Source organism: Thamnophis elegans, chromosome 7 (genome assembly GCF_009769535.1).
Source record: "Thamnophis elegans isolate rThaEle1 chromosome 7, rThaEle1.pri, whole genome shotgun sequence".
NCBI classification, from domain to species: domain Eukaryota; kingdom Metazoa; phylum Chordata; class Lepidosauria; order Squamata; family Colubridae; genus Thamnophis; species Thamnophis elegans.
This window is the reverse complement of record NC_045547.1, coordinates 5,425,597-5,440,131: the sequence shown is the minus strand read 5'-3', so window position 1 is coordinate 5,440,131 and position 14,535 is coordinate 5,425,597. Positions and strand designations below refer to the sequence as shown.

At 43.7% G+C, this 14,535-nt stretch overlaps 1 protein-coding gene across 1 annotated transcript in view; it reads left to right on the top strand.

The window, feature by feature from the left end:
* Window positions 1-14,535, top strand: part of SFMBT2 (Scm like with four mbt domains 2) — a gene marked incomplete at its 3' end in the record, with an annotated part of 34,835 nt that extends 20,300 nt beyond the window's left edge. The window contains exons 9-16 of the mRNA XM_032221088.1: window positions 2,767-2,849; window positions 3,642-3,768; window positions 4,731-4,847; window positions 7,157-7,199; window positions 9,174-9,241; window positions 10,770-10,909; window positions 11,662-11,771; window positions 14,445-14,535. Coding sequence (XP_032076979.1) covers window positions 2,767-2,849; window positions 3,642-3,768; window positions 4,731-4,847; window positions 7,157-7,199; window positions 9,174-9,241; window positions 10,770-10,909; window positions 11,662-11,771; window positions 14,445-14,535 — 779 coding nt within the window. The remainder of the gene's footprint in view (window positions 1-2,766; window positions 2,850-3,641; window positions 3,769-4,730; window positions 4,848-7,156; window positions 7,200-9,173; window positions 9,242-10,769; window positions 10,910-11,661; window positions 11,772-14,444) is intronic.

Sequence of the window (14,535 nt, the reverse complement as noted above, 5' to 3'; positions counted from 1 at the left end):
GGTGCGGTGCAGAATTAAAGCTTAATGCCTAGGCAGAAGTATAACTCAGAGACAAGGGTGGCTCAGTGGCTAAGATGCTGAGCTTGTCGATCAGAAAGGTCAGCAGTTAGGCGGTTCAAATCCTTAGCGCCGCGTAACAGAATGAGCTCCCGTTCCTTGTCCCACCTTCTGCCAACCTAGCAGTTCGAAAACACGTAAAAATGCAAGTAGAAAAATAGGAGCCACCTTTGGTGGGAAGGTAACAGCGTTCCATGCGCCTTCGGCATTTAGTCGCGCCAGCCACATGACCATGTAGACATCTTCAGACAGCGCTGACTCTTCGGCTTTGAAACGGAGATGAGCACCGCCCCCTAGAGTCGGGAATGACTAGCACATACACTATATTGCCAAAAGTATTCGCTCACCCATCCAAATAATCAGAATCAGGTGTTCCAATCACTTCCATGGCCAACGGTGTATAAAATCAAGTACCTAGGCATGGAGACTGTTTTTACAAACATTGGTGAAAGAATGGGTCGCTCTCAGGAGCTCAGTGAATCCCAGCGTGGAACTGTGATAGGATGCCACCTGTGCAATAAATCCAGTCGTGAAATTCCCTCGCTCCTGAATATTCCACTGTCAGCTGTATTATAAGAACGTGGAAGTGTTTGGGAACAACAGCAACTCAGCCACGAAGTGGTAGGCCACGTAAACTCGTCCAACATCAGTGTGTGATCTCACAAATGCGCTTCTGGAAGAATGGTCAAAAATTCCCATAAACACACTCCTGAACCTTGTGGACAGCCTTCCCAGAAGAGTTGAAGATATTATAGCTGCAAAGGATGGACCTACGTCATATTGAACCCTATGGATTAGGAATGGGATGTCACTTACAGTAAGTTCATATGCGAGTAAAGGCAGGTGAGCGAATACTTTCGGCAATATAGTGTATGTGCGCGTGGAACCTTTAACTTTTATAACTCAAGAGTGAGTTTGGTCTAGTGGTGAAGGCGTTAGGCTAGAAGCTAGGAGAAGTGAGTTCTAGTCCTGCCTTAGCCATGAAAGCTGGCTGGGCCGCTTTGGACCAGTCACCAAGAGACGATTGATTGACAGATCCTCAAAAGACAAATCGAAAGAAAGAGAAAATGTACAGTATTGATTCAACCGATGCAGCTCCCAAAAACTCCAGCTAAGGATTAGAGTTGAGTGAGATTTCTCCTTGATTTACATTTATGTTGATGCGACGTAACATCGCATTCAGCATTTTTGCCGTCACAGCATAATGCTGGCTGCTATCCACCCACCCATTGTAAACAACAACAATCATATGGGTTGGGTAATATTTGAAAGCTTCTGAATTGTGTATATTGGCACAGCTCATCCGATTCCTGTAAAGTAAACGAGTTAGCGAAGGACTGAAACCAACATTTTGAACGGGCTGAGGTAATTATTCTCGGATTGTTAGGGATCTCGGAGTCCTAGTGGACAATCATTTAAATAGGAGCCAGCCGTGTGCAGCAGCTGCCAAAAAAGCCAACACAGTTCTAGGCTGCATCAACAGAGGGATAGAATCAAGATCACGTGAAGGGTTAATACCACTTTATAATGCCTTGGTAAGGCCGCACTTGGAATCCTGCATTCAGTTTTGGTCGCCACGATGTAGAAAAGATGTGGAGACTCTGGAAAGAATGCAGAGAAAGGCAACAAAGATGATATGGGGAATGGAGGCTAAAACATAGGAAGAACAGTTGCAGGAACTGGGTATGTCTAGTTTAATGAAAAGAAGGACCAGAGGAGACATGATAGCAGTCTTCCAATATCTCAGGGGTTGCCACAAAAAAGAGGGAGTCAAGCTATTCTCCAAGGCATCTGAGGTTAGAAGAAGAAGCAATGGGTGGAAACTAAACAAGGAGAGAAACAACTTAGAACTGAGGAGAAATTTCCTGACAGTTAGAACAATTAATCAGTAGAACAGCTTGCCTCCAGAAGTTGTAAATGCCCCAATACTTTAAGAAGATGTTGGATAGCCATTTGTCTGAAGTGGTGCAGGGTTTCCTGCCTAGGCAGGGGGTTGGACTAGAAGACCCCCAAGGTCCCTTCCAACTCTGCTATTCTATTCTACTTAGAATACTGCATTCATTTTCAGTCGCCACGATGTAAAAAAGATGTGGAGACTCTAGAAAGAGTGCAGAGAAGAGCAACAAAGATGATTAGGGGAATGGAGGCTAAAACATAGGAAGAACGGTTGCAGAAACTGGGTATGTTTAGTTTAAGAGAAAGAAAGACCAGGGAAGACATGATAGCAGTGTTCCAATATCTCAGGGGTTGCCCCAAAGAAGAGGGAGTCAAACTATTCTCCAAGGCACCCGAGGGCAGAACAAGAAGCAATGGGTGGAAACTAATCAAGGAGAGAAGAAACTTAGAACTGAGGAGAAATTTCCAGACAGTGAGAACAATTAATCAGTGGAACTACTTGCCTCCAGAAGTTGTGAATGCCCTAATACTGCAAGTCTTTAAGAAGATGTTGGATAGCCATTTGTCTGAAGTGGTGAAGGGTTTCCTGCCCAGGCAGGGGGTTGGACTAGAAGACCTCCAAGGTCCCTTCCAACTCTGCTATTGTATTGTATTGTATTGTATTGTATTGTATTGTATTGTATTGTATTGTATTGTATTGTATTGTATTGTATTCTTGGGGGTGGGGTGCTGTCAGGCTGTCCACTTCTGTCTTCACCCAGAAAAAAAATGGGATAAAAGAATTTTTTGTTTGTTTCCCGGGATTTCCTGCAGGTTATTCTAATCTGGATTTTGACTGGGCGGATTATCAGAAGCAGTGCGGAGCGGAGGCAGCTCCTGAGGGCTGCTTCAGAAATGTAAGATCTGGTTTTCTTTTCGTGATCTTTCTCATCCTGTGCCCATTGCCATTAACGGTCCTTCGTTGTATGTATTCTTACCCAAAGAAACACCACTAATTAAGGTCAAAGAGGTTGGGGTCACAGCACTCCTTCCTTCCTTCCTTCCTTCCTTCCTTCCTTCCTTCCTTCCTTCCTTCCTTCCTTCCTTCCTTCCTTCCTTCCTTCCTTCTTTCTTTCTTTCCTCCCTCCCTTTCTTCCTTCCTTCTATCTCATTGCCTCCCTCCTTCCCTCGATTTCTCCTCTTCCTTCCTCTATTTCTTTCCTTCTTTCTTTCCTACCTTCCTCCTCGATTTCTCCTCTTCCTCTCTCCTCCATTTCTTTCTTTCTTTCCTTCCTACCCCCCTCCTCGATTTCTCCTCTTCCTTCCTCCCTTCCTCCTCTATTTCGCCTTTTCATTCCTCTCCCTCTATTTTTTCTTTCCTTCCTCACTTCCTCTTCTATTTCTCCTTTCTTCCTCCGCCTCCTCTATTTCTTTCTTTCTTTCCTTCCTCCCTCCTTCCTCTATTTTTCCTCTTCCTTCGCCCTTCTTCCTCTATTTTGCCTTTTCATTCCTCCTCCCTCTATTTCTTTTTTTCCTTCTTCCCTTCCTCCTCTATTTCTTCTCTTCCTCCCTCCACCTGCCCCTGTTTCCTTCCTCCGTACTTCCCTCTCTCCCTCTTTCTTTCCTTTCCAGGTCCCAGATGACTGCACAGGTCCCTACCAATCCTGTTGTTTTATGTTCTATTTTTGTTTTCTTTTTATCCCATTCAGGCATTCTGTAACCGAGCTTTTATGAAAAACATGATGCTTGAAGCAGTGAACCCCCAGAATCTGGCCGAGATCTGTGTGGCAGCTGTCACTTCCGTAAAAGGCCGGCTAATGTGGCTCTCTTTTGAAGGTACATTAGAAAGCTTTCTGCAGGGGAAATCATGTCCTACTTGATTCCTGCTGAATTCCTGAAACTAACTAACTAACTAACTTTCTTTCTTTCTTTCTTTCTTTCTTTCTTTCTTTCTTTCTTTCTTTCTTTCATCCTTCCTTCCTTCCTTCCTTCATTTCCTTCATCTTCCTTCCTTCCTTTCCTTAGTTTTCCTCCCTCCCCCCCATCCATTTCTCTTCTTTCTTTTTTTTAATTGAATTTTTTTGGGGGAAAAAAACTTTTACAAATGTTTACCTCCCTCCCCCTACCCTCTCCACCCAACCCCACCACCACCCAACCTCTCCCCCCCCCCCCCGACTTCCCAGAACCAATACAGGGTATAAATCTTTAACAAAGATATTCTAAAATAAACTTTAAAAAAAGTTAGTATCATCTTTCATTTGAGCTGTAACTCCTCTTTGCTAGGCTGACTCTAAACAAATTATATCATTCCTTGTTTCTTCAGTCATAAACTATCTGGAATTTCTTAGTCCCATATTTATTTTGAGTATAGTCAATCCATCTTCTCCACTCCAGTTTATATCTCTCATTGGAATGGTCCTTGAGATGTGCTGATATTTTAGCCATCTCTGCTAGGTTTGTTACTTTTAATGTCCATTCTTGAATAGTAGGCAGATCTTCCTTCTTCCAGTATTGCGCCACCAACAATCTTGCTGCGGTTATTAAATGCAAAATCAAGTTAGTCTCTATAACTGTACAATCAGTAATTATACCTAACAAGAACAACTGAGGGGTAAACTTTATCCTTTTTTTAAGAACATTTTGCATAATCCACCATATTTTTATCCAAAATGCTTTAACCTTTTTACAAGTGCACCATATATGATAGTATGTAGCATCAGCACAATCACATCTCCAGCATTTAGGTTGTAAATTTCTCTTCTTTCTGACGTTTCTAATGCATTATAATGCATCGATAGGTCTACCTCACGCACCTCCTTCCGAATATATAGTCGATGTGGAATCGATGGACATCTTCCCCGTGGGCTGGTGCGAAGCAAACGGTTACAAGCTCTTGGCACCGCATAAAAACCCCGGTAGGTACCCAGTAGAATAAATTTCGATTGCTAAGTTTTGCAATAATCGTTTAGTTGTGTGTCTGTTTGTGTGTGTGTGTGTGTGTGTGTGTGTGTGTGGCCAGAGTGGACGTGGCCAGCTGGACATCACATCGAGGGCACCTGTTGTGGCCCAAGCACTCTGCCAGTGAAATGAGCCCCCGAGGGTTGCAGGAGGCCGTGGCAACTGAAAACGGAGCTTGGGAGTCTGTTTTTGCTGGCAGAAGCCTCACTGGCCAGTCTTTTACTATTTCAAGGGCCGGCCCGGTGGGCCAGATCTAAGCACCCTGCGGGCCAAATCCGGCTCCGGGGCCTTGAGTTTGAGACCCCTGCTTTAGTATAATGTTTTCATGAAGTGGTAACAATTGTTCAAAGCTTATCAGTTCATCGGCATAGACGACTGGAGTGTAATGGTAATTTATTGTAATGAATATTCCGACGGCTAACTTCATTATTAGTGGGTGGTTTTGTGCATTTCTGCTCAAAAATGAATGCATTGTCTACTGGAGGGTCTTCTTTCTTCTTTTTTATTTTTTATTTATTTTCAAAACAAACACAACACATAAAATCTTCCTTCCTTACATACTGTAAAAAGTGCATCAGTTGTTACAAAAGGTTTTCATGTATCTCTTTCACAGTCATCAAGCATAATTCATATTAACAAATATTTTAACTCAAATATTTATACATGTTACCCTTATACCTCCATTTTTATTTGACTATAATTATTTAAACGTCCTTCATCATAAAATATACCGAAATTTAATACATAACCACATACTGGCATTTCATTTAATATTTCCAAAATCCTCCAATAACACTGAATCCTTATGTCCTGTTCTAGCTAAACATCCATAATATTTAATAACAGACTTTGCTAATCCTCCTTTCCAAATTGCTGTTGGCAATTTTCATCTAGTTTCCTTATATTATACTAATACATATATAAAGGTTGTCATTATTATCCCTCCTTTATTTGACTATATCCTGTATCATAACATTTTCCCCTAATAATCAAAACTTAACTGTATCTAACTTCATTATTTTTTATTAACTTTTGTATATAATCCAAAAGGATTTCTAATCTTCCTTTCATGGGTACCATTCACTATTCATATCCAATTATTACTATCATAACACTACACATTGTATACGTTATTATCATTATCAATTATTTGTTTAATTATATCTATTACTACTAAATTTAACTACTTTTAAGTTATATTCTTCCATCTATCAACATGTATATTTCCAATAACAAAACAATCTTATATCTTCTGCCATAGTATTTTAACTCAGATATTTATACATGTTGCCCTTATACCTCCAATTTTTATTTGACTATAATTGTTTAAACGTCCTTCTTCTGAGACTATGCAGGCAGTCCTCGACTTATAACCCTCTGTTTAGTGCGTGCCTGAAGTGACAACGGCATTGATAAAAGTGACTTATGGTCGTTTTTCACACTTACGACCCGTGCAGCCTCCCCAGGGCAACGCGATGAAAATTCAGGCGCTTGGCCGCCAGTTCCTATTTATGACCGTTGCTGCGTCCCAATCTGCAGTCGAGAAATCAGTAACCCGGTTGTTAAGTGAATCTCGCTTTTATGGCCTTCTAGGACAGTGATGGCTAAGCTCTTTGTCGTTGCGGGCCCATACCCATAATGCAATGTGCGTGTTCCCCCCACACGTCCCCCACCCCCTATGCATGCATGCGTGACCTCCTGCGCTCCCCCCACGCATGCACATGTGACACCCCCCCGTACCCCATTTTGGGCCTAGCAGGTCTCCCTGGGACCAAAAACGGGGCGCAGGGGGCGTTGCACCCCCTCCGGTGTGCATACAGGTGCATCCCCTGCATGTGCCCTGCCCCCCAGTGCATGTGCAGCAGAGGCCCAGAAATCAGCTGGCCAGCGGGAGGCACGCGCACCTGCGTGGTGGAGCTGAGGCGGCAGCTCGCGTGCCCGAAGAGAGGGCTCCGCGTTGCCACCTTCACCATCCCAGTTCTAGGACAAGCCAAGTCAGTCAGAAGCCAGATGTATTGAACAACTGGGTTACTGATTTATCCACTGCAGCAATTCACTTAACGACACTGGCAAGAAAGGTCGTAAAAGGGGGCAAAAACTCACTCAACAAATGTCTCATTTCACAACAGGCGTGTAATAAGTTGAGGACCACCTGTAAATTCGAAAAGGATGAGAGAATCTTTAATTTTTCTGTTGGGAATCACTCCCTGTACACTTGCAAACAGGCATTGCCAGATTAACCCTTTTCCTTGTCCTTGTTTTCCAGCGCAAAGAAAGAGAAAGATTGCAATCGTCCAGCCGGAAAAACAGTGAGTACGCCCTTAAAATGTCAATTACCGCACAGTTTTATCATGATCATTTTTTATTTATAAATAAAAGTGTTGTCCTAAGAAAGAAAGTGCTTGACTCTATTGCAAGGGGTAAATTAATATATGGGTAGTCCTCAACGTATAGCCATTCATTTAGTGACCTGTTCTAAACACCTCCTCTGTCCAGTAACGAATACCGAGACAAGCTTAACTGGAATGTACTTTATTAGCATAGCAAGAAACCAAAACTTCGGTGGCTGAAAGCCAAACATAACAAACAGATAAGGACCTTGGCAGCAACTCAGAGAAGCCTTGGCAGCAATCCAGCCTGCCAAGCTAGTTACAAAAGTTCTCCAACTTTTAGTCAATGCGTTAACTTCAGCAAAAGGGGCATGTGCGTAAGCATTCCTTTTATAGTCTGGAGAGGAGCCTAATTACCACCAGCTGAGTGCAATTACCTCCTGTAACTGCGTAATTGTTCCTTACGCCTATTAGCTCTCTGGTGCCGGGCATCTAGGAACAACTCCCTTGTCTCCTCCCCACTGCTGACGTCCAGATCACACTCCCTTGTCTCCTCCCCACTGGTCCAAGGCTCAGGTGCCTCCTGGTGGCCAACCAGCCTCTCTGCGCCCTGCTCGGAGTCAGAACCCTGTCCAGGGTCCTCCAGAGCCGACTCATAGGGCCCCTCGCTGTCGGAGTCTGGTGGCAGCTCCAACGGCTCCTGCTGGGCCACAATAGTGACCATTCAAAACTACAACCACACTGGAAAAAAATGACTTATGACCAGTTTTTCATGCTTATGACCGTTGCAGCACCTCATGGTCATGTGATCAAAATTCAGACACTTGGCAGCTGGCTCATAATTATGAAAGTTACAGTGTCCCGGGTTGGTGTGATCCCCTTTTGCGAGCTTCTGACAAGCAAAGTCAACGGGGAAGCCCGACTCACTTAATGACCATGTTGCAATGATTCACTTAATAACAGTGGCAGGAGAAGTCGCAAAATGGGGCATCACGCAACAAAGTTAAAGACTCGCTTGACAACGGGAATTCTGGGCTCAATTGTGGTTATAAGTCGAGGAATGCCTTTATATTTATGACAATTGCGGCATCCTGGGGTCACGCGATCGCCGTTTGCGACCTTCCCAGCTGGCGCCTATCAAGCGAACTCAGCTGGGATTCGTTTAACAACCTTGGGATTCACTTAACGACTGCAGGGATTCGCTTAGACTCTGAGGCCCAAAAAGATCATAGAATCCGGTACCACAAAGTCAATGAACGGCAGCCTAAGTTAGCATTGGAAATTCTGTTCGTAATTGTGGTCATAAATAGAGGACTACTCTATTTCTAGCTCAATAAATCAATATATATATACTTATCCATCTACCCATCCAGTGTTTCTCAGCAACTTTAAAATATGTGGTCTTCGGCTTTGATTACATGGTTGTGGCTGCCACCTTTTTTAACCTCCTCTCTGGACAACACCCCTCCCTTCCATTCAAGTATCACTAGTCCTCGCTTAGTGACCACAGTTGGAACCGGCCACTCATAACAGCTAATGGTATTACTTCAGGTTTCCTTTGCTTTACAGACCTGCCAAGGCCATAAATGCGAGGATTGATTGTAGAGTTAGCCTGTTTCCCCGAAAATAAGACCTCCCTGGATAATAGGCCCAATCGGGCTTCTGAGCGCATGCGCTAAAATAAGCCCTCCCCGAAGATATTGCAACTCAGCAGCAGCCATGAGGTGACCACGCTTGTTGCCTCCTGCACCTCAAAAACAATAAGACCTCCCCGAAAATCAGGCCAAGCGCTTATTTAGGGGGTCAAAAGAAAATAAGACCCTGTCTTATTTACGGGGAAACGCGGTACCTTAAGGATCAGTTCCTCTTAACAGTCACTAAATGGGTCAGTTGAAAAATGAGGACTGCAGTTTTGTAATCTGAATGGCGTTGTTTTTTTGGTCCAATTATTAGGTTACCTGCCGGAGTGCCTATAGTGAAAATTCAGAATCCTCACTGTTTTCCCCAGATGGACATGACGGGTGAGTTTGAGGGGAAAAGACAATCAGTTTTCTAATTTAGATCACCATTTTCAAGGAGTAAAAAGATTAAATCAAGACCTTTAACATAGGTGGACTTCAGCTCCCAGAAATCCTCAGCCAATCTGACTGGCTGATGAATTCTGGGATTTGAAGTCCATCCATCTTAAAGTTGCTAACTTTGAAGAAAAAAACCACTGCATTCCCGCGTTCATCATAAATATTTTTGAATTGGTACTCCTGGTGAAATACAGGTAGTCTTCGACTTACAATGGTTCATTTAGTGACCATTCAAAGTTACAACGGCATCGAAAAAAGTTGGCATTGCGACTATTTTTCATACTTACGACCATTGCAGCCTCCCCATGGTCAGACGATCAAAATTCTGACGCTTGACAACTGACTCCTATTTATGACGATTGCAGTGTCCTGGGAGCCCCTTTCATGTGATCCCCTTTTTGCAACCTTCAGACAAGCAAAGTTACTACAGAAGCGAAATTCACTTCACAACCATGTGACTAACTTAACAACGGCAGTGATTCGTGTAACCCTGGTGGCGACACAGGTCGTAACATGGGGCAAAACCCGTTTAACCACTGTCTCACTCAGCAACAGAAACTGGATGGTGGCCGTAAATGGAGGATTACCTGCGTTGTCCAAATCAATGCTGGATTATAATTCCCACACACCCAGGTAGGGGTGGTATTCACTTACCGTATTTTTCAGAGTATAAGATGCACCCGAGTATAAGATGCACCAAGGTTTTGAAGAGGCAAATTTTTAAAAAAAAGTTTTTGCACTCTGCAAACCTCCTAAAAACGGCCTATTTTTCACGAAAACTGACCTATTTCTCCCCCCCCCCCAAAAAAAGGCATGAATAGCCTTTAGGAGGCTTGCAGAGTGCTCGTGGGGGGGCTGCCCCCCCCCAAAAGAGCAAAAAACTGCCTGTTTTTCATGAAAACAGGCCCATTTTTTGTCAAAAAAAATTGTGTGCATAGCCTTTAGGAGGCTTATAGAGTACTCCTGGAGGCTGGTGGGGGCAAAATTGAGCAAAAAAAGGCCCGCTTTCCCCTCATTTTTGCCTTCCCCAGCCCCCAGGAGCTCTCTGAAAGCCTCCTACAGCCTTTGCATGGCCATTTTGGTGAAGGGGGCACGGTTTCAGCAGGCAAAAAATGATGTATTCAGTGTATAAGACACACCCAAATTTTCAGCCTCTTTTTTTTAGGGAAAAGTGCGTCTTATATTCTGAAAAATACGGTACTTTCCCTACCGGTTCGCAAATGTGAGCACTCGTGGGCCCACCCGTGATTTCCACTACCGGTGCGGGTTGAACCAATCTGAACCAGCTGAATACCACCTCTGCACCCAGATCCCCATATTGGTTGGAAGTGGAAAAGGATAGATAAAGTCCATAAACACACAGTTGTTGTTTATGTCCCAAGATGGTGGAAAGGAGGAGGATAGAGAGGAAATGCGGCCCAGATGGGATGCTGGAAGAAGATGGAATTGGTTTCTGGTTTCTTCTCTGCAGGGCCCATCAATGGGAGATACAACTGCCCCGTGCTCTTCATCAACCATCGCTGTTTCTCAGGCCCACATCTCAACAAAGGCAGATTGGCAGAACTGCCACAGTCTGTTGGGCCAGGGAAATGCGTTCTGGTTCTTAAAGAGGTAAGGATGATTATGGGACGTATCCTGTGCCCTACTAGGAATGGGAGGATCCTGATGTTCTGACCCAGCCTTAGCAGAAGCAAGAAATAGACTCCTTATCACCAAAAACCCCCTCTTTATTTATCTCCCGTGAATTGATGGCATTCATACGCTGAAAAGTCCAGGCAATAGTCCTTCAAAGTCTTTACGGCAGTAACAGACCTTATCAGTTCCTTGTGATAATTGCAAGGCCGTGAGCTCCTAGCCAAAAGGCTGCAAATGAAGTTCTGGCAAGCAGTCTTGGTGGCACGAAACCCAATGAGCAAAATCTTCAGAAATACGAACTGTTGTCTCCTACGACCACCCCTCCCCTTTCCTTCTACTTATTCCCCAGCCAGGGAAGGGCCATTCAACATCTACGTGTGCTCTGCTTCCCCAGTCGACTCATTGTCCTCCATTGCTCACCTCTCCTAACAGCTCTGCGCATACTTCCGCGTGGAACAGGCTGTTCATCCTCCACACTCATCTCAGCCTCCAAAGGCAGCTGCCATTTGTCCGAAATGATATTGGGTCTCCTGCTCGAGCAGGCGGTTGGACTAGAAAGGTCTCCAAGTGCCCTTCAAACTCTGTTATTCTGTTATTCCATTTTATTATTCAGTTTCTAGTGCTTTTGGGGGGGGGGCTGTTTCCTAACTTGCCCTACCTCATAGGGCTGGTATTAGCCTTGATCGTGGAGTTCACAGCTTCATGCCCAGTGTTTTTGCTCTGCTCAGATGCTTCGTATGGTGATCAACTCTGCCTACAAACCCAGAAGCATTTTGCGAGAGTTGCAACTTGTTGATGACCCCCGGTGGAACTTTCAAGAAGAGAATCTCAAAGCAAAGTAAGGACTGTTTTTAAAAGGAATAAAAACCAGACTGTTTGTTATTTAAGAACTAGCTGACAACCTGACATTCCCCGGGTATTTATTTATCCATCCATCCATCCATCCATTGTCTATATTAGACAGGAAAAGCCCTGATACTGTTGAAAATGTCCGGACCAAACGCAATTTCTAATGTTGGATTTTCCCCCTTACCAGAGGGAGCCCCCTGGTGGAGTACGGTGAACCCGCTACCATGGCAACTCCACTGTGCTTTTACAGCAGTATGGTAGAAGCCATTTTAAGGCACAACAGGCTGTATCTTAACAGAACACACACCCTGAGCGGGTGTTAGGGGTGTCTTACCCCCCCCCCCACACACACAAAGTATTTGTTTCCAGAGAGTAAGTCATCTGTGTACTAAGTTTGGTTGAAATTGCTCGAGGCGTTCCAGGGTTATGCTGGAATATACATACATATACACACACACATTTTTATACATATAGATATATCCCTAATGGTGAACCAGGGAAGAAAGCGTGTTGGCAAAAATTATTTTACCTGAAAAAGACAGAAGAAACTACAGGTAGTTCCCCCAAACACAATTGAGCCCCAAATTTAAGTGGAACATTTATTTTTGCCTCAGTTTACGACCTTTCTTGTCGTCATTGTTAAGCGAATCACTGCAGTTGTTAGGTGAGTACCATTTTTCACACTTACGACCATTCCTTCACAGTCATATGATTAAAATCTTGGCAACTGGGCTTTGCTCTTTTACATAGCAATAGCAGTTAGACTTATATACCGCTTCATAGGGCTTTCAGCCCTCTCTAAGCGGTTTACAGAGAGTCAGCATATTGCCCCCAACAATCTGGGTCCTCATTTTACCCACCTCGGAAGGATGGAAGGCTGAGTCAACCCTGAGCCGGTGAGATTTGAACCACTGAACTGCTGATCTAGCAGTAGCCTGCAGTGCTGCATTTAACCACTGCGCCACCTTGGCTCTTAACTTGGCTCGTTACATTCATGACGAGCAAAGTTAATGAGGAAGCCAGATTCATTTAATAGCTGGGTTACTGACTTCACAACTGCAGTGATTCACTTAACAACGGTCTTGCTTAACAACAGAAATTTAGGGCCCCCTTGTTGTAAGTCAAGGGCTACCTATTATAGCTTATATGCTCAGGGAAAAAAAAGTTTTGGTGCATTCTTTCCAAGGTTTTTTGTAAAGCAGCCCTTTGGAGATTTTTCATCCCTGCTTCTACCACTTCAGTTATGATGTCACATTTCATTAGGAAAGCAAAATGAATTTTGCTCAGGGAATTTCTGCTCTTCCAGATGAATACAAAGCTCGGTAAACTATCACATCTTAAATTTTTCAAGCTAATAGGTTTGGATGTATTATTTTTTTTAAACTCCCACAATGTGACTGGTAAAATGAAAATGTTATTGGAACAACTACGCAATGGAATACTTGAAAAATGATGTTATTGCAAAGGATACCCATTTGATGGCTATGAGCTCAGGTTGGCCCTTATGGGCTGGATGACTGCCAAAGATGCCTTATTTTTTATTTATTTTTTTAAAAAAACCCAAGCTCTCCAGCTTCATTTGGTGTTTGCCAAAGGATTCCTTAGGGAATTCAGGGCACAAATTTTCCAGAAAGTGATGGAATCATACAGTAACATGGAGATGTCCAACCTTGGCAACTTTAAGACTTGTGGACTTCAACTCTCAGAATTCCCCAGCCAGCATGGCTGGCTGGGGAATTCTAGAAATTGAAGTCCACAAGTCTTAAAGTTGCTGAGGTTAGACGTACATCTTTTACAATCTCAATTACACTGAAACAATTGCATTAAACTCTTACATTAAAATATATTTTAAAAATTCAAAGGGCAGACTTGATGGATAATGGCTCTTTTTCTGCCATCGGTTTTCTACGTTTCTGTGAGTTCCGAAGTCCAATATTTGCATTATGGAGAAATTGTTTCTCTATCTGATAAAGAAATAGTTTGCACCCGAAATTTCTGCAGAATATGGGTCGAAAAAGTCAAGATGGCTTCCAAGCTGGATGAACCTTTGAACGTATCAACCTGACCACCTTTCTGAGGTGGAAATAGGTTAACCTTCCTAAATCTCAGTGTCAGGTCTGCCCTAATTAAATCATGAGCCTCGAGCCAAGTTTCAAAAGGAATCCAGTTATTTATTAGGAGCTTCATGTCCTCACGTTCCAAGTGCAGCCAACTCTGATCCCACGTAATTTACGTTCCAGTTCTGATCTTGTTTCCCCCCCTCCCCCCAAGGTGTGTCATTAGTCATATTCTCCAACGAAGCAATTTCGTGGGTTGTAGAGATCACTCCCCTCCGGCCACTGTGGGTAACCTTGGAGACAGCCTTGAGGAAGATATGGCTGGAATGTGCTTTTGTTTTGACTGACGTGCTTTGCTTTTGCTTTGCTTTTGGTTTTGGTTTTGGTTTTGACTGACATGCGGCTGCAGAGTTTATTTCCCATCCCCCTGTCCTATGGCAACTCGAGAGCAGGTCAGGGATGCAAACCGAGTTGACACTCAGTTTGTATCCCTGTGCACTGTCTTTGTGAGGATATAACATCCAACTGAGGTAAAAAATCTCGCTCCCCAAATCTTGATTCATAACGTAACGTTTGTCCTGTTGTTGCAACACCCACCATGACAGATACCGAGGGAAAACGTACAGGGCAATGGTCAAGATAGTTCGGACGTCTGACCAAGTCTCCAATTTCTGCCGGAAGGTGTGCGCGAAACTG